The sequence below is a fragment of the Papaver somniferum genome, chromosome 5, assembly GCF_003573695.1.
Source record: "Papaver somniferum cultivar HN1 chromosome 5, ASM357369v1, whole genome shotgun sequence".
NCBI classification, from domain to species: domain Eukaryota; kingdom Viridiplantae; phylum Streptophyta; class Magnoliopsida; order Ranunculales; family Papaveraceae; genus Papaver; species Papaver somniferum.
In genome coordinates this window covers 171,056,760-171,079,070 of record NC_039362.1, presented here as the reverse complement: position 1 = coordinate 171,079,070, position 22,311 = coordinate 171,056,760, and the positions used below count along the sequence as shown (strand labels likewise).

The following is a 22,311-nucleotide window of genomic DNA, read 5'->3' as shown; positions in this document are numbered from 1 at the left end:
GATGGCCATGATTGCCTCAGGTGGCAACCTAATTCTAATGGTTCTTTCACTGTCAAGTCTGCTTATAAAGCTATTTTAGATGATAGGAATCAAGAGATAGGTTTTGTTAATACTGTACCAATCTCTTGGAATTCATTGTGGAAAACCAACCTCTCTGGTAATATTCTGTTTTTTCTTTGGAAATGTTTACAGAATTGTCTCCCTGTTGGTGAAAATTTAGTTAGGTTTCATAATAATGTTGATACTAATTGCCCTCTCTGTAGTAATCATATTGAAAGTATGCAACATCTTTTTATTGATTGTTCTTTTTCCCGTAGTGTTTGAAATGCTGTGATAAATAACGTTACCAGTAATATAAGAAATGTTCAGTTTAATGATTGGTTGTGTAGCATGTTTCAGGGTAATAACCAAGGAAGACACAGATTAAGTACTGCATAATGGTTTGGATTTGTAATGTGGCAGATATGGAAGTGTAGATGCAAAAAAAGTGTTTGAGAATATCCAACCTAACTCTCAAAATGTGGTCAATCTGATAAAATATGACTATGCTGAGTGGCACAGGATAAGAAATGCAAATTCTGTACCTTTTACTAATAATCATGCTCCTATTAATCTACACTGGGAAACTCGTGTCCAACCTTATACAAAACTTAACTTTGATGCATTCTATGAGGAAGAAACACATATTATGGGAAGTGGACTAATATTAAGAAATTTCGCAGGTACAACTGATGGGATTAGATGCGGCAGGAATAGAGCACTAGATCCTGAACATGCTGAAGCTATAGCTCTTTTAGATGTTGTTCTATGGCCAAAGATAAAGGTGTGGCACCTTTGCACCTTGAGGGAGACTGTCAAAATGTCATCAATGTTGTTAATGGCAATTTTGAAGCAATAAAATGGACAAGCAGAAACATAATCATGGATGTTTTAAAGATTTTATCTTCTTTTAGTAGTTGAAAATGTACTTATGTGCAAAGAGATGTAAACCATGTGGCTCATGCATTAGCAAAACATGGCATCTTAGATTATCAAATTTTAGAAATGTCCTCTAATTTCCCTGCTTGTATAGTAGAATATATCCATAGGGACGAACAAGTGTAATCTCTTCTCTTAATCATAAATCTCCTTCCGTATTAAAAGAATAGAAAAGGTCCCACTATGGGTAAAGGGAAACCCCTTTCACCCCAAACTCAATCACCCTCTCTTTCATTCGGACGAGTGAGTGAAAGTGTTCCCTACACGGCTCTTTATTTGCCGTTTGAGAGTATATAACACATACGGCACTTTGTATGTCGTTCTAAATGAAAATGGAGTAAATACGGCTGACCAAATCTCGTTTGTGAAGGAAGCAGAGAATATATGGCTGACCAAATCCCTTTTGATAAGAAACCGGAGAATATACGGCTGACCAAATCCTGTTTGAGTTCAAAATAGGGTATATACAGTTCAGCCGTTTATATAGGTTTTGACAGTTAAAACTTCACCCTAAATTCCCGCCATTATCAAAAATTCAAACTTTCCCTAAACGGCACATGATTAGCCGTGCAGTGCATATAATGGTCTCTATCCCATGGTGGAAACAGCACTCTATCACATGGACTCTCGTTCATTTTGAAAAGGTTAGAGTGCTAAAACACTCTATCCCATAGCTCTTGCTCTAACGGGTAAAGAAGCTGGTTAAGTCAAACGCCACCATAAATATTATTGTTGAACTCGTTATAAGAGGTTGTTTTCTTGTTTTTTTTCCTTGGTGCAATCAGGGACGGATCAACAGCTGGACTAAAGGGGCTATAGCTCGGGTAGTTTTTCCAGTTCACAAGCTAAAAAAAAAAAAGATTACTACTCGACCAAGATTTCTAGTCCGGGCCTTAGAAAGAAAATTATCTTTCCTGGGTCCGTCCCTGGGTGCAATTGTGTTCAACAATTACAGATGGTGGTGTACGTCCCCTCAAAGTTCGGGGACGGATGAAAATGCAAATTATGTATGCGTTTCTATCGTCTCTCTTGCTTTGGAAATTATAGACATCTGTTGGCACTGGGGGAAGAAGGATAATGTGATGGAAATCGTCGTTCGTTCTTGTGCCGTTGCTTGCTCTCTTTCTTTCCTATTAGATACCTACTGGCGATTGTGGAAGGTGTATAAAAAACCACCACCATCACGGATATTGAAGTAGGTACCGCTGCAAGAAGTTAAATTAGAAGATAAATCAAGAGGAGATATGAGAAAAATCATGGTGCTATCATGTGTTGAAGTGATACCAACATTGCTGCATGCCGTGTGCTGCGCTTATTTTCCTTCCGGTGTTTTTTTATTTTGTTTCTTTCGATCGAATTTATAGTTTTTTTTTTAATGTTTTGTTTCTTTTGATCCAATTTATAGTTTTTTATACTTTGTTTCTTTTGATCCAATTTATAGTTTTTTATTTTATTTTGTTTCTTCTGATCCAATTTGTAACAAAGTTTGATCTGTTATATCCAAGGGACAATTTTATTTTTATTTTTTTATTCGATAGGCTTATTATTGCACTCTAGTTTATTTTACAATCATGTAGAACCAGCTGGACGAACGGTCCAAGATTCTTCCCTATGCATGTGGCATGCAGTTCTCAACCTACTGGATTATTCGAGAAAAACAGTTAAAAAAAACCCCAACATCTTTTTCTTATATTTTTTTCCTCCATAATCTCGTATGATTGATACTTAATCCAGATATTTAGAAATAAAGAACAAGTACCCGAAAAAGAACGTGCAAAGATGACTCTTGACGAGTCATGCAGAGATTATTCTTCTTGGGCAGTGGAGAAGTTCATCAAAACTATGTCTCCTTCCCTTAGCTGGTGAAATGGCTACTAGGAGAGTTTCTTGTTTTTTTTTTTTTTTTTTTCTTTTCATGTTTTAGATGGAAAATTTTGTGGCAAATTCTACTGTTCTTTGAAAGTGTGAGTTTCCTCATCCCCCTGTTATCAAACCCTAAAACCAACATCAATCCTTACCCAACCCAAACAGAGAAGCATCAAGAAAAACAAGATTACCAAGTCATTTAAAGTAAATCAACAATGCAGTTAAGAAGATATATAAATTTCCGTCTTCTTATATTAATCTTACCTTGTTTTTCATTCTTAATTTATTTATCTCTTTCTTCCACTAATACTAATATCTTTTCGACTTTTACCCCTCTCAGAGACTTTCTTTCTAACCTCTCATCATCATCATCACCATCATTGTATGCATTGCCTCCTATTCCATCCATATTAAATTCTTTCAACAGTACTAGTGAATCGGTGTCGAATTCGACTCGGTCGGGAAATGAAGATGAGAAAAAGAAAGAGTTATTATTACGGTCAAGAATTGCTGTGTGTTTAGTTGGTGGTGCAAGAAAATTCGAACTCACAGGACCGTCAATAGCAGAGAATATATTGAACGTTTACCCTAATGCAGATCTTTTCATAAATTCTCCATTAGATAAAGACTCGTTCAAGTTTTCAATCTTCAAAGACATTGCTCCAAGAATCGCTTCGATTCGCATTTTTAAACCGACCAAATTAGAGGAGACAGAGATTCACCGGCGTGTTCTCGATCCAGAAGGCTCTCCTAACGGCTTACAAGGTTTGCTTCAATACTTCAACCTTGTAGAAGGTTGCCTAACACTGATCAACGCCTTCCAAGTACAGAATAACTTTACCTACGACTGGATCGTCCGAACCCGAGTAGATGGCTACTGGAGTGCTCCACTTGCCCCAGATAACTTCTTACCAAATGGTCAGTACCTAGTCCCAGCAGGTTCAAGCTACCGTGGACTCAACGACAGACTCGGAATAGGTAATTACAACACTTCACAAACCGCACTATCTCGGTTCTCTCTGATACCACCACTAGACGCAGCAGGGTTTCATCACATCAACTCGGAGAGTGCTTTCAAAGCTCAACTCACTACACAAGGTGTAAATTTCTTTGAAAATCTTATTCCTTTCTGCGTAGTAAGTGCTCACACGTTTGATTTTCCACCGACTCGGTATGGTCTCCCTGTTGCATCAATGTCGAGTCCAGGTCCACTCAGCGGGGCATATTGCAGACCATGCACACCTGTTTGTGCTGGTCAATGCGCGGATGATATTATGCAGATTCTACAAATAGGTTGGAGTAGGATTGAGGGGGAAAAGGGAACGATTCAGCTCTGTGATGCTCATGGTGAGTGGGAATCCGGATGGGAGAATAATTTTGACCGATTTGCAGGAGAGAAGCTCGCGGAGCTTAGGAAACGAGTTATTATGGAGTCGAAATTTGAAAAATGTGTGAAAGATTTTGATGAGATGAAGAAACGGACTGTTAATTGGGATGCTCCAGATGCTAAACAGATTTGTGGAATTGCTTCGAGACGTTAGTAAAGAAAGCAAGTTGTTGTTGCCAAGTAAAGAAGTATTGTATTCAGTATTTTGTTCATCAAAGTACACTATAATCGAGTTCTCTTCATCTATTGTGGTTTTTTTCCCGCTTTAACAATCGGGTTTATGACTCTACGTAAATAGTATGTTTATCTTTAGTTGCTGAGTCACACTATGAGCAATTGAGCATGATGTTCTGAGGGGGCGAATCTAGAAGGGTGCCTCTCTGGTGGCAGGCCCCTGAAATTATACGTACCACCATTTGTAGCCCAAAGACTAGTCTTGGGCCTTGAAATTTTTTGAAGAAGTAAAGATGAATGTATGTTGACTCCTCTTGACAGACTTTTTTAATTTGGTCTCTGATTAAGCAGTCCATACGTGTTTGCAAGCACTATTAAAACCTTCCGTAGAAAACTTAGCACCACTTAGTAGGTAACGTAAAACCATCCTATGGGGATCACTATAATATGCAGATTATTCCACGTCTATTTACAGATACAATTAAGTCCAAAAGCAAAAGCATTACAGCATTCACCGTTTAACGTATCAAACGGTATAAGTTTTGCCAAAAATTGAGCATTGGATAAGCAATTTCATGGGAAAATAAAAAGAAAAAAGATGCTATCTCGTAGCTAATCCAAGCAACAGAAAGCAGGACTGACACAGCCAGAGAGCTGGTGAATTTCCGATAGAGCTCCAATTTTGCCATGCTTCTCCGCATCTTTATTAATGTATCTTTTTCTTTTTTTTCCCCAGACAGATAATTGACTACATAGAAATATGTTGTTCCTATTGTAGGCTATAACTGCACACGGGCATTTTAACTGGAAGCATAATTGCCCCCTGTTACAGGATTTAAAATATAATGTTGGAGTGTTAAGTGTTAACACAAGACAATGTTGGTGTAACTTAGGACTAGTCTGACGTCTATATGACGCGTCTGTAACTATGTATCTTAACGTTTGTTTGTCTAAAGGGCAACTTATGTATTTCTTGTTTAATATTAATAGATATCTCAAACCTTGTTTAGGGTTAAGTGAGTTCATACACTTTCATGGTATCAGAGCCATTAGGGACGTCTCTCTTTTTCCTTTCTCTAGCAACCCTAGCAGCCATGTCTATAGAACCATCAACTACTTCCTCTACAGTTTCCTCTATAATCTCTTCTTCTGTTTCTACAACTCCTTCTTCTCTAAAACTTAAAACTTCCTACATCTCTTTTAAACCTGATGAAACCAATTATATTCAATGGCGTCGTCAAGTAGTTCCAATCCTTCCTTCTCATGACATCTATAGTCATATGGATCCTGATGTTGCATCTCCGTCTCCCTTTCTTCCTGCTTCATCTATTGAAGCACCTCTTCCAAACCCTAATTACATCACCTGGTTTCAAGTTGATACACATATTCTTAGATGGCTTCAAGCTACCCTAACTCGGTCAGGTTTTGCCGATAATCCTGATTTCACCTATTCTCGTGAACTCTGGAAATACCTAGCTAATACCTATGTCGCTCCAACTGCTGCTCGTTCTCTTCAACTTCGTCATCAGCTGCAAACTTTTCAAAGAGACAATCTTTCCATCTCTGCATACCTTGCCAAAATTACTTTCATTAGAGACTCTCTTTTAACCTCATCCTCTCCAGTAAGTGATGTTGAACTTGTTCTCAATAGACATCGCGGTCTAGGGCCTGATTATCAAGCTTCTTAAACTGCAATAGAAACTCGTTCCACTCTTCCTACCTTCTCTGAATTGAAGTCGTTGCTTCTCAATCATGAAATCCAACTTAATCAATATAATCAACCCACACCAGATTCTACCTCTTCAACAGCTTTTCTATGGTTCCACTTTTTCTTCTTCTTCTTCCTCAAACTTTCCACCTTCTCAGTTTTACAACAACTCGGGCCGTGGTAATAACTTCTACAGAGGTGGACGTGGTGGTAACAATGGGTCCTTCCGTGGTAATCGTGGTAGAAGTCATGGCAATGGTGGTCGTGGACGAGGTGGACCCTTTTCTCCATCATACTCTTTTGGTAATCCGTCTCCACAAAAAAATCAATCCATACTTGGTACTCCTACATTGAGATTTACTGGCAGCAAACAACCTTGTCAGATTTGTGATTCAAAAAGTCACACGGCGTTGACGTGCTCTTACAGATTCAATCACTCTTTTCAGGCTCGTGATCTTACTCATTCTTTTGCTGCAATGCAACTTCAAGCTACGCCTTTTGATCAATATTAATATGCTGATACGGGTGCTACAAATAACATGACGGCCGATCCTAATCTTCTTATTGCGCCGACTGCATAATCTGGTTCCAATCATGTTATGGTTGGTAATGGTAATCTTATGCCCATTACTTCTAATGGCAATGCTTTAATCACAACACCACATAGTTCTATCTCTTTGAATCGAGTTTTCCATGTGCCATTAATTGCGAAAAATCTTATTTCAGTATCCCAGTTAACCCGAGATCATAATGTTTTTGTATGTTTTAATTGATTCGGTTTTTCTGTTAAGGATCGACAAACGGGGAAACTCCTACTCAGCGGTTCTAGTGATGGTGGTTTTTACTATATTCGCCCTTCAACTCCTTCCACATATCCTCCTTCAGTTGCTTCTCACGGTCATATTGCAGCTCTTTCCTCTTCTCAGTTGTGGCACATGCGTCTTGGTCATCTCCACAATCGAAGTCTTTCTAGTCTAGCTTCGTAGAAGTTAGTTCAAGTACCTTCAATAATACGGAACACTTTATGTAATAGTTGTGCTTGTTCTAAGCATCATAGGATACCTTTTTCTTTATCAAATTATGTTAGTGATAGTGTACTCTTTAAAGTTCATAGTGACTTATGGGGTCTTTCTCCAGTTATCTCAAATTCTGGATTTCGGTATTTTCTTCTTATTGTGGATGATTTCTCCATATTTACCTCGATATATTTTTGCATAATAAATCGCAAATTTTCAACTGTGTTAAGATATTTAAGGCTCAATCTGAGAATCGTTTTTCAACTACTCTGAAAATATTTCAGAGTGATGGTGGTGGACAATATATTTCTCATGCTTTGCGTGATTTTGTTGCTTCCCATGGTGTTTTGCATCAATTTCTTGTCCTCACACTCCACAACAAAATGGTGTGTCTGAGCGCAAGATTCGTCACATAGTTGAAACAGGCCTTGCTCTTCTTCATCACAGCCATATGCCTAAGTCTTATTGGCCAGAAGATTTTGCAAACCTTATTAATCGTATGCCTTCTTCCGTTCTGGGTAGTTATTCTCCATATTTTAAGTTGTATAATCGTCAACCTGACTAAAATTTTCTACGTGTTTTTGGTTGTTTATGTTACCCTCATCTGGTTCCATACAACAAGAACAAAATGCAGTACAAAACAAAGTTGTGTGTCTTCATTGGTTACTCTAACCAACACAAGGGTTACAAATGTTTTGATTTGAGCAGTAAACGTGTCTATATCTATCGACATGTTTTTTTGATGAGTCTTCTTTTCCCTTTTATTTTACCAATCCTTCTGTTCCTTCATAAACTACCTCTCCTCTACCTCCTTGGTTTACTTTTCCGTTGGTCACTCCGTCTGTTTTACCTCCCTCTTCTGATCCATTACCACCTATTCTCCTTCAATCTTATCAAATGCTACTTTGTCCTCCAGTACTGATTCTTTATCTCCACCACATTCCCTAACTGTTAGTTCATCCGCATCTTCATTTACAGTTCCACCAACCTTTCCTTCACAGTCTGACGATTTTGTTGTTTCACCTCCATCAACTCCTTCTCCTTCCCCACAACGTCCTGCTCCCCATCCTATGACTACTCGTTTGCGTGAGGGTATTCGTAAACCTCTTGTTCGAATGAATCTACTTCATGTTACAAAGCATCCCATTGCTACATGTTTTCTTTCTAAATTGAAAGATACTTTTGTTGAACCTAAGTCCTAGAGTGAGGCTTGCAAAATTCCTCAGTGGCAGAATTCTATGGTAGATGAATACCATGCTCTCCGAACTAATGACACTGAGTCATATGTTCCTCGAGAGCCTCATATGAATATTATAGGTTGTAAATGGGTCTATCGAGTTAAGCACAAATTAGATGGTACCATTGATCGCTACAAGTCTCGTTTGGTTGCAAAGGGGTATACTCAACAATTTGGCATCGATTAAGAAGAACCTTCAGTCCGGTTAGTAAGCCTGTTACTATTCGTTTAGTTTTAAGTATTTTTGTCTCTTGTTCTTGGCCTATTCGTCAATTGGACGTTAAAAATGCATTTTTGCATGGTTTCTTAGATCAAGAAGTCTACATGTCTCAGTCTTCAGGGTTTGTCGACAAAAGATATCCCACTCATGTTTATAAGCTGCATAAAGCTATCTATGGGATAAAACAAGCTCCTAGGGCTTGGTTTCAGCGGTTCACTTGTTATCTTTCATAATTGGGTTTTATTGCTTCCAAGTCAGATGCCTCTCTGTTTGTTCGCAAATCTCCTACTGGTGTTATGTTGCTTCTTTTATATGTGGACGATATTATTATCACAGGGTCTGACTCTAGCTATTTTTCTCATCTGTTACCGGCTCTCAAACAACAATTTTCTATGACAGATTTGGGTGATTTAGATTTTTTTCTTGGTATTGAGGCATACAGGTCTTCTTGTGGTCTTCACTTATCTCAAACACTTTATACTCTTGATATTCTTCAGCGTGTTGATTTATTGACTGCGAAACCAGTTTCTACTCCTATTGCCACGGGTTCCAAAATGTCAGTTTATGAGGGTACTTTATTTCATGATGTTACTTTATATCACAGTTTGGTAGGCGCATTACAGTATTTAACAATGACCATGCCGTATATTACTTATGATGTCAATCAGGTTTGTCAATTTATGCATGCTCCCACTGACATTCATTTTCTTGCGTTCAAGAGAATTCTTAGTTATCTCAAAGGAACATTAGGTCTGGGTTTATTTTTTAGACCATCATCGTGTTTTCAAGTTTCTGGGAGTTCTTCTCATACTGTATATGCATACGATGATGCTGACTGGGCTGGTAACCCTGATGATTGTCTTTCCACAGCTGGCACTTGTGTTTTTATTGATCCTAATTTAATCTCTTGGTCCTCCAAAAAACAACCTATGGTTTCTCGTTCTAGTAAAGAATCTGAATAACGTGCCTTAGCTCTTGCTGCAGCTGAAGTTATTTGGATACTATATCTCTTGAATGATTTGGGTTTATACATCAAACAACCACCTATTCTCTTTTGTGATAATGTCTGTGCTACTTACATGTCTTTTAATCCTATACATGTCTTTTGATATTGATTATCACTTTGTTCAAGAGAGAGTTGCTCGTGGTTCTTTACTGTTCGTTACATGCCTACTCAAAATCAACTTGCAGACCTGTTTACCCAAGGAATTCTCAAGCCTCAGTTTCATTTTCTTTCGTCCAAGCTTTCACTTCGGGATCCTCCACGTTCAGCCTTGGGGGGTGGGTGGGGTGGGGTGGGGTGGGGGGGGTGGGGGGGGGGGGGTTCACACAAGACACCGTTGGTGTAACTTAGGACTAGTCTGACGTCTATATGACGTGTCTGTAATGATGTATCTTATTGTTTACTTGTGTAAAGGGAAACCTATGTATTCCTTGTTTAATATAAATAGATATCTCAAATGTTTTTTAGGGTTAAGTGAGTTCATACACTTTCATTAAGCTCCTTCATAAAGGCTGGTAAACGGAAATGGCTGGAGGACTGAAAACCTTTTCTGTGTCCCTTGTTTGGAAGGTGATCCGCAACTGAGTTTGTTGTCCTCTTCTTGTGACTGCAAGTGAGAAAAGCTCAACGTACAAATAAAAAGAACTGCATATCTTAATTCTTATTTTAAGATGCACAAGAGAGAAAGCAAGAGGGAGGAGTTTCATCACCACCACGTTGATGATATTTTCCTCTTCCATAAAAAATTTTAAAAAAAGGATAATGTCTTCCTCATTGTGTCATGCATTAAACTCATTAAAATTATACTCCATGATTCCTCCCTAAGGCAAGTGACATGCAGTTCTCGACCTACTGGATTTATTCGAGAAAAACTGCTAGAATACGAGGCATCCAACTCAAAACCAATTGGCAATGAGTGGATAGGCCTTAAGGATTATAAACCACAGGATCTAAGTAACCCATACAATGTGGGACTAATAATCTCAACACGCGCCCTCACGTGTAGTCTCATTGGGTCTAACACGTGGACAATTAAATTGGGTGACGCGAAGTAATGGCGCGGTGTAATCTAATGACTCGTCGTAAATAGCCTGATCTGATACCATGTTAGAATACGGACATCCAGCTCAAAACTAATTGGGGATGAGTGGAGAGGCCCTAAGGATTATAAACCACAGGATCTAATAACCCATACAATATGGGACTAATAATCTCAAACAGTGAAAAAATATCCTAACATCTTTTTCTTTTCTTTTTTTCCTCCATTATCTTATGATTGATACTTAATCAAGATATTTAGAAATAAAGAACATGTACCCAAAAATGAGTCGTGCAAAGATGATTGTTCATGAGTCGTGCAAAGATGATTCTTTTTCGATAGTGGAGAAGCAATATTCATCAAAACTATGTTCCCCTTCCCTTCGCTGGTGAAACGGCTACATATATCTCCATACACAAGGAGAGGTTTTCTTCATGTTTTAGATGTAATTTTTTGTGGCAGATTATACGGTTATTTGAAAATGGGAGTTTTCTCTTCGCCTGTTACCAAACCCTAAAACCAACCCAAACAGAGAAGAACCAAGAAAAACAAGATCATCAGCTCAACTGCTCATTATCAAATCATTTAAAGGAAATTAATCAACAAAAGGCATGCAATGCAGTTAACAGGATCAGCAGCTCCATATCTAAATTTCCGTCTTGTTTTATTAATCTTCCCTTGTTTTTCATTCTTCCTTTTTTTATCTCTTTCTTCCACTAATACTAATATCTTTTCGACTTTTACCCCTCTCACAAACTTTCTTTCAAACCTCTCATCACCATCATCGTATGCATTACCTCCTCTTCCATCCATATTAAATTCTAACGACAGTACTACTGAATCGGTGTCCGAGTTGAGAAATGAAGATAAGAAAAAGAAAGAGTTGTTATTACGGTCAAGAATTGCTGTGTGTTTAGTAGGGGGAGCAAGAAAATTCGAACTCACTGGACCGTCAATAGCAGAGAATATATTGAATGTTTATCCTAATGCAGATCTTTTCTTAAATTCTCCATTAGATAAAGACTCGTTCAAGTTTTCAATTTTCAAAGACATTGCTCCAAAAATCGCTTCGATTCGCATTTTTAAACCAACTAAGCTAAACGAGACTGATTTTCACCGGCGCGTCTTCACTCCAAGAGGTTCTCCTAACGGCATACAGGGTTTGCTTCAATACTTCAACCTTGTAGAAGGTTGCCTGACACTGATCAACGCATTCCAAATACAGAATGACTTTACCTACGACTGGATCGTCCGAACCCGAGTAGATGGTTACTGGAACGCTCCACTTGCTCCAAATAACTTCTTACCAAATAATCATTACCTAGTCCCATCAGGTTCAAGGTACGGTGGATGCAACGACAGACTTGGAATCGGTAATCTCAACACTTCACAAATCGCTCTCTCTCGGCTCTCTCTGATACCACAACTAGACGCAGAAGGGTTTCGTCAAATCAACTCGGAGACTTCTTTCAAAGCTCAACTCACTACACAAGGTGTAAAGTTCTTGGAAAATCGTCTTCCTTTTTGCGTAGTAAGTGCTCACAAGTTCAAATTTCCACCGAGAGGTCTCCCTGTTGCATCAATGTCGAGCCCAGGTCCACTCAGCGGGGCATATTGTAGACCATGTACACCTGTTTGTGCTGGTCCATGCGCCGATGATTTTATGGCGATTCTACCAATAGATTTTAGTAGGATTGAGGGGGAAAATGGAACGGTTCAGCTCTGTGATGCTCATGGTGAGTGGGAATCCGACTGGGAGAATAATTTTGACCGATTTGCAGGAGAGAAGCTCGCGGAGCTTAGGAAACGAGTTATGGAGTCGAAATTCGAAAAATGTGTGAAAGATTTTGATGAGATGAAGAAACGGGCAGTTAATTGGGATGCCCCGGATGCTAAAGAGATTTGTGGAATTGCTTCAAGACGTTAGGAAAAAAAGCAAGTTGTTGTTGCCAGGTAAAAGGTGTAAGAAGTATATTGAGCTTTTTGTTCATCAAAGTACAAAAATGGTTTATGGATGACTCAACGTAAATAGTATGTTTATCTTTAGTTTCTTAGTTATACACTATGAACATGACTTTCTTGGGAGTTATAGAGAGGATATACAGAATCTGGGGAAGTTTAGAGAGCTTAAAAGCACGATTAGAGAGATATAGTTTCTTCTGGTGAAGAACACGAAAAACACACAGAAACTATTCCAGACGCTCGTTCTTTTGTAACAGTTAAATTGCAACCTCAATCTTCGGTTTGCTGCTTTTCTTGGAACAGAAAATTTGTAGCGCCTATAAAATGTTGCAAATTCTCGATTTTCTTTTAGTTTCTCCTTTTTTCTTCCTTGTAACTACTTTGAGCCATGAATAATTATTTTTACAGTGTGTACATCATAAGGAGTAGGGCTGCACAACGGGTAGGGTGGGTAGGATATGGCCTATACCGCCACCCTACCCGTTTACTGGCGGTTAAGAAAAAATTTACCCGCCATTAAACGGGTAAGATCCTACACAACCCATTCTCTGGCTGGTCGGGTATGGTAGGGTGGCGGGTATAACCGTTTACTACCACCAACACAACTTCCAATTCCAGTTCATCAGCAACTGCACCACCTCTTCATACCCTGTAGTTTCTCAACTGACACAAATTCATAGATTCCTTCATTCCAGTTACAATTCAATTCCATTCATCTGCACCAAACAAACTTCCTCACTGTAGTCTGGCATTCAGTTACCACAGACCCCAAAGCAACAAAATCTGTAGCAAACCTAGGTAATACTCATCTCAACCACTACAGCTCAGCATAGCTCTGTGAGTTTCTCAGCATCAGAATATCTCCATTCCATTTCAGCAGTCACACTCAACACCCCAGGCCCTTTGCATTCCAGTCAACAATGCCTTATCTACCACCTGATCTGACTGCCATAAGACATCACCTCCTGCAACAACATTTTCCCACCTTCTTCAACACATACACACTGCATTTCTTCCTTGTCTGCAATTCCATTGACACCATATTACTGCTACTGCAGCTTCTTGCAGCTCTATCTCTACCCCTTCTCGGATTCAAATCCAGCCATCTAACCATGGTAGCAACACAGCTCCAGCACCATGTCCCATCTCAACCAGTTTGCAGCTTCACATCGACAACAACCTTACAAGACTAATATCACTTCCTGTAGATAAAACCATCTTGATCAGTACCAACACCAGCTGGTTCATTCATCTCTATCACTCAATTCCATATCAAATTCACCACCATATGCACCACCTACTGCTCTGCAGCTCATAGTCACTGCAGTGCAATCAACCCTGTAAAACCATGTGGAACAAACTAAATTTCTACGAGAAATTCATCAATCGGTTAACATGCATGTTAATTTCTCAACTAAATTCCTAGATCTTATTACTCAACTGATTACTCATATGAAGAAAGTAGAGGAAAGCCCTTGGAAATGGATGTAAACCCTAGTTTAAAAACACCACGAAGTCATCAAACACTAGTTTTAACACGCCAAGAATTACTAGATTCGGAGGTAACAACAACAACATCATAAATCGATTTCAGTTTTTGGGGAGTTTGAATTCAAGAAACCATGGAGATATAAAATAGAACCGAAGCTGAAATCAAATAAAATCCATGCTTTATGACTCCATCAAATACATCAAACAAAAGGAAAATTTGCAAAATCATTACAGATTCAAGCAATAACAGCAAAATAAAATCATGCAATGATAATAAAAAAAAAAAAAAAATGGGTTTATACCTGGTGAAGTCTTCTTCTTGTACTTTCAGCTATATCGAGTATGAGATGAGGATTTGCTTCAATTTAAGGAGAATAATGAACTGTATCTAGGGTTACAAAAATTAGGGGATGTTAAAGGATTATGGTTCTAATTCTGAGATGGGGTTTGATTCAAAGATGCAGTTATGATTAGGTTTTGAAATCGATTATGAGAGGTGTTTGCGTATGAATATGAATAAGTAAACTAAACTTTGATGAGAGTTTGGTTTTAGGAACAAATAACCTAAATCTAGGGTTACAAAAGAGGGGTTTTCTGTTAGATCGGATACATGGGTTTTAATTTGGAGAAGAGGTTGGGATTAGTCTTTGATTGTGATAGCAGAGGTTGGATCTGTGGGATTTTCTCGAGAATGAAGAGAAGAAGCAGAACGAGTTTGTGGTGAATGGTTCGATTTGGGGTTGAGTTCTCTGAAGAAAGATGAACAAAAGGGACTTTATATTTTACCCCTGATATCTTTAAAAACAACGAAAAAATGTGCAGGAGGAAAAAACATTAGAAGGGTTATTTTGTCTTCTAAATATAAGGAGGGTAAGCGGGTAGGGTAGGATAATTTCGAGCTTTATCCGTCACCCTACCCATTTAACGGCGGTAAGAAATTTTTTAACTGTCACCCTACCCGCCAAATAATGGGTAGGATAGGATACGGTTAAAACATTGGCGGATAGGGTAGGATTGGCTGGTATGGATAGGATATGTGCACCCCTAATAAGGAGCTAAATTTCATTGTCAAGGCTTTCAGAGGCAACCATTTTCCAATAAATATGTAATATTTTCTATTTAAATAAATTTTACCACTTTCCTACAATTCTTTTTATAATTATGTGCATCGAATTTAAATTTATTAAATAATTTTTATTAATTAGTTGTGTTTTCTTTTAATGAGGCATGCTTAATTTTTATTAATAAACATGCAATACTTTAGGATCACTTTGAACGTGAGAATTGCATGAATATTATTATTAACTGAATCACATAATAATTAGTTAATGGTAGAATTTCTCTCATGTAATTTTCTTTATTTTAGAATTAGAAATTAAATCGAGAATGAAATCTTCACGATTCTTAAACGCATTTTTTTATTTACCACTTTACTAACACACCAACAATCATCTTAAAGCTTACTCACTTCATTTTGGAAAGTGATGCAAAATGCCTTATTGACAAGTTTGCAGCCGTAAATTTTAGAGGTGATCAACATGCCAATGTTCTTTTCAAAAACATTCACTTATCTTCTTTTAGTTTAATTTGTTGTGAGCTTGTTTTCAAACCTCAATGTTCTTTTCAAAAACATTCACTTATCTTCTTTTAGTTTAATTTGTTGTGAGCTTGTTTTCAAACCTCATTTATGTAATGAAGGTGCTCATACCCTAGCCTAGAGGTGTAAATTGGACCGGACCAGCACGTTTATGGCACAACACAACACGTTTATATTTGAGCACAACACGGTACAGCATGTGAGCTGTCACAGCACAGGCACAACATGCTAGTTTAGTGTGTTGTGTTGTGCCAATCAAATAGACACATCAGCACGGCACAACACGTGACACGTGTTATCACGCGGCATAACACAACACTGCACGCGAAGAAAGCACGCTAAATCATGCATAAAATACAACACAATACTTCACATTTCATGCATATTTCACAAAAAAATCCTTATTTTAGCTAGTTTTTGACATTTTATTTTCGTTATGCTGATTAATTTCTATAATAATAGATATACTAACTAAAATATCTACAAAATATTTGTTTTGGAAAACATAAAATAAATATGCTAGCACAGCCCAGCACGGCACAACACGATTATTTTTCTGGCACAGCACAACACGCTGTTCAATATGACACAGCACAACACGTCTGAGTGTCTGGTCCAGCCCAGTCCAGCACGTAACGTGATTTCGTAGGCTGGGCTGTGCTGGGACGGCACGTTTCACACCTCTACCTTAGCCCACTGGAAAAAGGTAAACAAGGAAACTATGCACTGGTCCAAACTTCCGGTGTGGCTTGGCTGGCCTCAGATGCTGTATTTCCCAGCTTGGTGGCAGCGTTAGAAAGTTTATAACCTTGATGCGACTTTGCTGAAATTTTAACCGCTAGTCGGTTGTTACAAAACAGCTGATTTAGCACTGTACTGTCGTTAGTAGCCATGTATACTAAATACAACAGCCCATTGAAAAGCTAAATATGCACATGAGAAAAGCAAGAGGGGGGAGTTTGGTCACCACGATGATTCCATCAAAAAAAAAAAATTTAAAAAAAAACTCACCAGGTTGATGATATGTTCCTCTTCCTTAAAAAAAGGACAATGTCTTCCTCCTCATCGTGTCCTGCATTGGTTATTAAACTAAATAGTTGACATTTCTGTTTCTTATAAAAATAAAATCGTTGAAACTAATGACACTCATTAAATTATATAGCCGACCACGGCATTTGGCATTAATAAGCTCTCTGTTTTAGGATAACAAATACCCACAGTTTTAAATTTATAGATTCGACGAAATTATCTCTTTTACTTGTTAAGGAGGTACGAATGTTTACCAACAGAACGCGAGATTGCTTCAGGGGAAAAAAAAGCGAGATAAAATCAATTAAACTAAATATTAAGCTTCTGAACCGCGACTGTTAAATTAAATCCAATCAACATTGTTATTTGGCATTCTGGGCGTCCTTCAGATCTCTCAACCTTACTGGATTTATTCTCGAAAAACAGTTGAAAAATCCTAGCGTCTTTTCTTTTCTTTTTTTCCTCCATTAATTATATTCTTATGATTGATTAATGAGTTGTGCAATGATGATTCTTCTTCGGTAGTGGAGAAGTAATATTCAAGTTATACTAGCATTGATATGGGAGTATGCATCAAAAGTATGTTCCCCTTCCATTTGCTGGTGAAACGGCTACATATATCTCCATAAATAAGGAGAGTTTTGTTGGGTTTTTTTTTCATGTTGTAGGTGTAATTTTTCATGGCAGATTCTACGGTTATTTGAAAGTGGGAGTTTCATTTTAAAACATATACAGTACATCGGTTTCATGGATTTTTTTTTTTTTAATGAGTATTTCCTCTTCAAATAGATAGATAAAAAAAGTGTGCATGGATGGTATTTCTCCTCCCCCTGTTATCAAATCCTAAATCCAACATCAGTCCTCCTCACCAAACCCAAACAAAGAAGAATCAAGAAAAACAAGATCGAGGATGATGATCTAAAGGAAATCAACAGTAAAGCGTGCAATGCAGTTAACAAGATCAGCAGCTCCATATCTAAATTTCCGTCTTGTTTTATTATTAATCTTCCCTTGTTTTTCATTCTTCCTTTTTTTATCTCTTTCTTCCACTAATAATATCTTTTCGACTTGTACCCCTCTCACAAACTTTCTTTCTAACCTCTCATCATCGTATGCATTACCTCCTCTTCCACCCATATCAAATTCTTCCGATAGTAGTAGTAAATCGGTGTCGGATTCGACTCGGTTGAGAAAAGAAGATACGAAAAAGAAAGAGTTATTACGGTCAAGAATTGCTGTGTGTTTAGTTGGTGGAGCAAGAAAATTCGAACTCACTGGACCTTCAATAATAGAGAATGTATTGAACGTTTACCCTAATGCAGATCTTTTCTTAAATTCTCCATTAGATAAAGACTCGTTCAAGTTTTCAATTCTCAAAGACATTACTCCCAGAATCGCTTCGATTCGCATTTTTAAACCAACTAAGCTAAACGAGACTGATTTTCACCGGCGCGTCTTCACTCCGAACGGTTCTCCTCACGGAATACAGGGTTTGCTTCAATACTTCAGCCTTGTTGAAGGTTGCCTAACACTGATCAACGCATTCCAGATACAGAATAACTTTACCTATGACTGGATCGTCCGAACCCGAGTAGATGGCTACTGGAACGCTCCACTTTCCCCAGATAACTTCTTACCGAATGATCATTACCTAGTACCATCAGGTTCAAGGTATGGTGGACGCAACGATAGACTCGGAATCGGTAATCTCAACACTTCAAAAGTCGCACTATCTCGGTTTTCTTTGATACAACAACTAGACGCAGCAGGGTTTCGTCAACTCAACTCGGAGACTGCTTTCAAAGCTCAACTTACTTCTCAAGGTGTAAAGTTCTTTGAAAATCGCCTTCCTTTCTGCATAGTAACTGCTCACAAGTTCGAGTTTCCACCGTCTCGGTATGGTCTCCCTGTTGCAGCAATGTCAAGCCCGGGTCCACTCAGCGGGGCATATTGTAGACCATGTACACTCGTTTGTGCTGGTCCATGCGTGGCTGATATTATGGAGATTCTAGCAATAGGTTGGGGTAGGCTTAACGCGGAAAATGGAACGGTTCAGCTTTGTAATGCTCATGGTGAGTGGGAATCCGGCTGGGAGAATAATTTTGACCGATTTGCAGGAGAGAAGCTCGCGGAGCTAAGGAAACGAGTTATGGAGTTGAAATTCGAAAAATGTGTGCAAGATTTTGATGAGATGAAGGAACGGACGGTTAATTGGGATGCTCCAGCTGCTAAACAGATTTGTGGAATTGCTTTAAGACATTAGTAAAGAAAGCGCGCAAGTTGTTGTTGCCAAGTAAGAGCTGCAAGAAGTATGCAGTTTTTTGTTCATCAAAGTACACTAATGGAGTTCTCATCATCTGTTGCGTTTTTTCTCGCTTGAACAATCGGGTTTTATCTTTAGTAAGTAGTATTTATCTTTAGTTTCTGAGTTATATACATTATGAACGTGATGTTCTTATGGGAGAATCTATAAGGGTGCCTCTCTGGTCGCAGGCCCCCATAATATTTTTGAACTTGTATACATACAATCATTTGTATTCTAATATTTATAATCCAGAGACTAGTCTTGGACCTTGAAAGTTTTTGAAAGCAAAAAGTTGAATGTATATATGTTGGCTGTTCTTGACAGAAAGTCTAAATTGGTCTTTGATTGAGCAGTTTATATTCAGCTTAATTTTGCGTATGTGCAGGCACTACTGCAACCTTCCACGGAAAACTCAGCACCACTTGGTAGGCAACGTAAGACTATGATATGGGATCACTTAAATATAGATAAAGACCCACCTTTTATGTATGCAAAGTGTTGTTATTGTACCGAAAGTTTTTCTACTAACTCTGTGGAGAATGGGACATCTAGGTTGATTGCCCATCTAAAGAGATGGGCAACCTAAGAAGTTAAAAAACTTTTTTTTTTATCGGAAAAAATTGGTACCAACGAATTTCGAACTCAGATCACTGGTGTCATCACCAAACGGCTTTACCACTGTATTACAGTGACATCAACTATAATAGGTAAGGAAATTAAGCTCGAAAGTTGTCCATGCCCTTTTTTTATGAAAATGTTTGAATTTCCTTTTTGTTATTCAGGAGGAACTAGACTCTTTACACTTTAGTGTTTCTGTTAGTGTTTGGTAAAATTTGATATATTTAAAATTTTAAAAAGAAATAATTTTATGACATGTCCAGAAAAATTTGCTTCTCAGCTATGAGGGACTAACATAAATGAACAATTTTTTTAAAACTGTTGACTTCCCAAAGCTGGCTGTTTTTGTACCAAATCAAATCGGCTCGGTTCCAAATTCAATCGAATTCCTTAATGGTTATTTACGGTTTTCAAATTATTGTTCAATAACCTAGCCTAACAGTACCGTGTACACCCCCACAAAGGATGCCCTCCTAAATTGTTGTTCTAGATTTCCTCCCAACTATTATAAAGAAATGCTGATCTTTAAAATGGTTCATCTTTTTAGTTACAAACTATTAATGGGTTTTTGATTATCCCAAACTTTTCATTTGTGAACCTATATGACAAGTACTCGTTACAAACATTAAGTATATATCAACATAAAATATCTTTGCACCTGATTGTAAAACGAGTTTTTTGGACACTCTCAAAAACTAATACTAGAGAACAACCTAGTAAGTACCCGAACTGTATGCGAGACGATTGCAACAATAAATAACTTGTAATCTATATTTCAAAACACGAATTTACAAGAAAAAATCTTTTAGGTTCTCATCAAATTGAGTTAAAAAGTTTTCTAGGTTGATTATCTAAACACTTGCTTTTACTTTAATCGTAGCAAACGCAATTATAATGTGAAGTAAAAAGTAAACCAAGACATAGAGAATTATGTTAACGAGGGAATTGCAATGTGTAAAAAAAGAACTCATACATAGTCCAGTTTGAACATCGTACTCTATTAAGCGGCTTCAGACACTAGCCTATTATCATACTTCGGACTGGAGTGTAAGTGAGACGGATTTTACACTCCAAGTAATTCAGTTTCAGTCAGGTATTCCGTACATCTCTTGAATCTCACAATATCTTACAGTTCTTTGATGCATGGGAAAGAAACACTCTAGCAGGATGAGGGAAAGAAGTTTGGGAGATCATCCATTATTTGGAAGGAGAGGAACAATAGAGTTCATGGTGGATTGTTGGTAGGGGAAATACGGAAGCTGAGAGTATATCCTTAATCAACAAGAAGTTGTTTTGTGGTGTTGTCAATGTAGATGTGGAAAACCCTACAACTACATCTGAAGATAAGCAAACACACTCCTAATGAAGTAAACAAATAAGAGAAGCACAAGAACACAAGATATACGAGGTTCGGTATGATTACCTACGTCCACGGGGGTAAAGGGATGATATTATTACTTGATTCAAGGTTACAAAGGACGTCTCTTCTTACAAACTCTTAAGTCTCACTCTTAAGCTCTTGGTGTTCTCTCTTCCCTCACTGATTACTTGCCTCTCAACTCTCTACATAGCCCTCTATTTATAGTCGTAAGTGATGATACACTTAAGTTACAGTGTAAGTTGTGGTGCATCTTTCTTGATGTCCTTCTCGAGTTAGGAATAGAGTTTGGCCCGAGATTCGGGGCCGAGCCTAGAATACCTTATCTTGATGTTCCTTTTCCCGATGTCGTCTACTTAATGGATGTTGCCGATGTCACCCTAGATATATTTAGCCGAGTCTCTCTTTGACCAGATTCTTCTTATCTCTTCAACTACTTGGTCAGTGCATTTATTGCACTTGTACTCGATGGTCGTCTTTTCAGTCACCTCCGACCTTTACACGTATTGTCTTCACGGGTTCCTTTGGTATCTCTTTTCTTGCGCCAAGACCAAGTAAGATGATTTGGTGCTACGCGGTTCATCTGTTATCGATGCTTCACTACCTAGGATTGTCCCACATGGATTTGTGGATTATTTACACCTACATTTATTCCCCTTCTTTCACTCGTGTGACCGACACGAGGGGAAGAAACTGCTTCGTCTTCCACGTCCTCTCCCATGCCGCATTTCACGCCATGTTGTTCCCCACTACCGTCGTCTTTATGACATGTTTTACCTTCTCCGTCGGTTACCACTTCTGATGGTATAAATCCTTCCCTTAAACCCTTAGTCCTCCACTTTACCTTTTTCAGAGAACCACCTTCTCTTTCTTCCCTCAACTGCAGCTCCATTGTTTCTTTATTTTCTGATTTCCTCGAGAAACTGAATCATCCTTCGTTTATTTCGTGATTCCCCTTATTGTTGCCCTTGTGTCTTCGCTAATTGTCTTAATACCTTTTGGTTCGAGTTTTGTTGTTTCTGTTCTTCAACGGTTTTTTCAACCCCTTCAATGACACAAAAGAGGTGTGTGAGATATACCTTTTCTGATGATGATGGCGCTCCTCTTGATTCCTTGTTTCTTATTGACAGTCCTTCTAACCATGATTCCCGTGGCCTTAATTCTATTCTCTCTGATGGTTCTCCTTCATTTGTACGTAGGAATGATAAGAAAGTTGCCAAAGACTTGACTGATGAACAGTTCATCAAGCAGTTGAAGAGTGACTTTGATCTTCATGGTAACGACATCAGACTCTTGTCGGGCC

At 38.2% G+C, this 22,311-nt stretch overlaps 3 protein-coding genes across 3 annotated transcripts; all 3 read left to right on the top strand.

The window, feature by feature from the left end:
- The first annotated feature begins 2,890 nt into the window (after positions 1-2,890).
- LOC113278118 lies at positions 2,891-4,543 on the top strand. The gene has a single exon (XM_026527044.1). The coding sequence runs from the start codon at positions 3,060-3,062 to the stop codon at positions 4,383-4,385; it is 1,326 nt and encodes a 441-aa protein (XP_026382829.1). The 5' UTR covers positions 2,891-3,059; the 3' UTR covers positions 4,386-4,543.
- Positions 4,544-11,192: 6,649 nt separating this feature from the next.
- LOC113278117 lies at positions 11,193-12,846 on the top strand. The gene has a single exon (XM_026527043.1). The coding sequence runs from the start codon at positions 11,245-11,247 to the stop codon at positions 12,553-12,555; it is 1,311 nt and encodes a 436-aa protein (XP_026382828.1). The 5' UTR covers positions 11,193-11,244; the 3' UTR covers positions 12,556-12,846.
- Positions 12,847-17,653: 4,807 nt separating this feature from the next.
- Positions 17,654-18,970, top strand: LOC113280034. Its single transcript, XM_026528673.1, has one exon. The coding sequence runs from the start codon at positions 17,654-17,656 to the stop codon at positions 18,968-18,970; it is 1,317 nt and encodes a 438-aa protein (XP_026384458.1).
- The last annotated feature ends 3,341 nt before the right edge of the window (positions 18,971-22,311 follow it).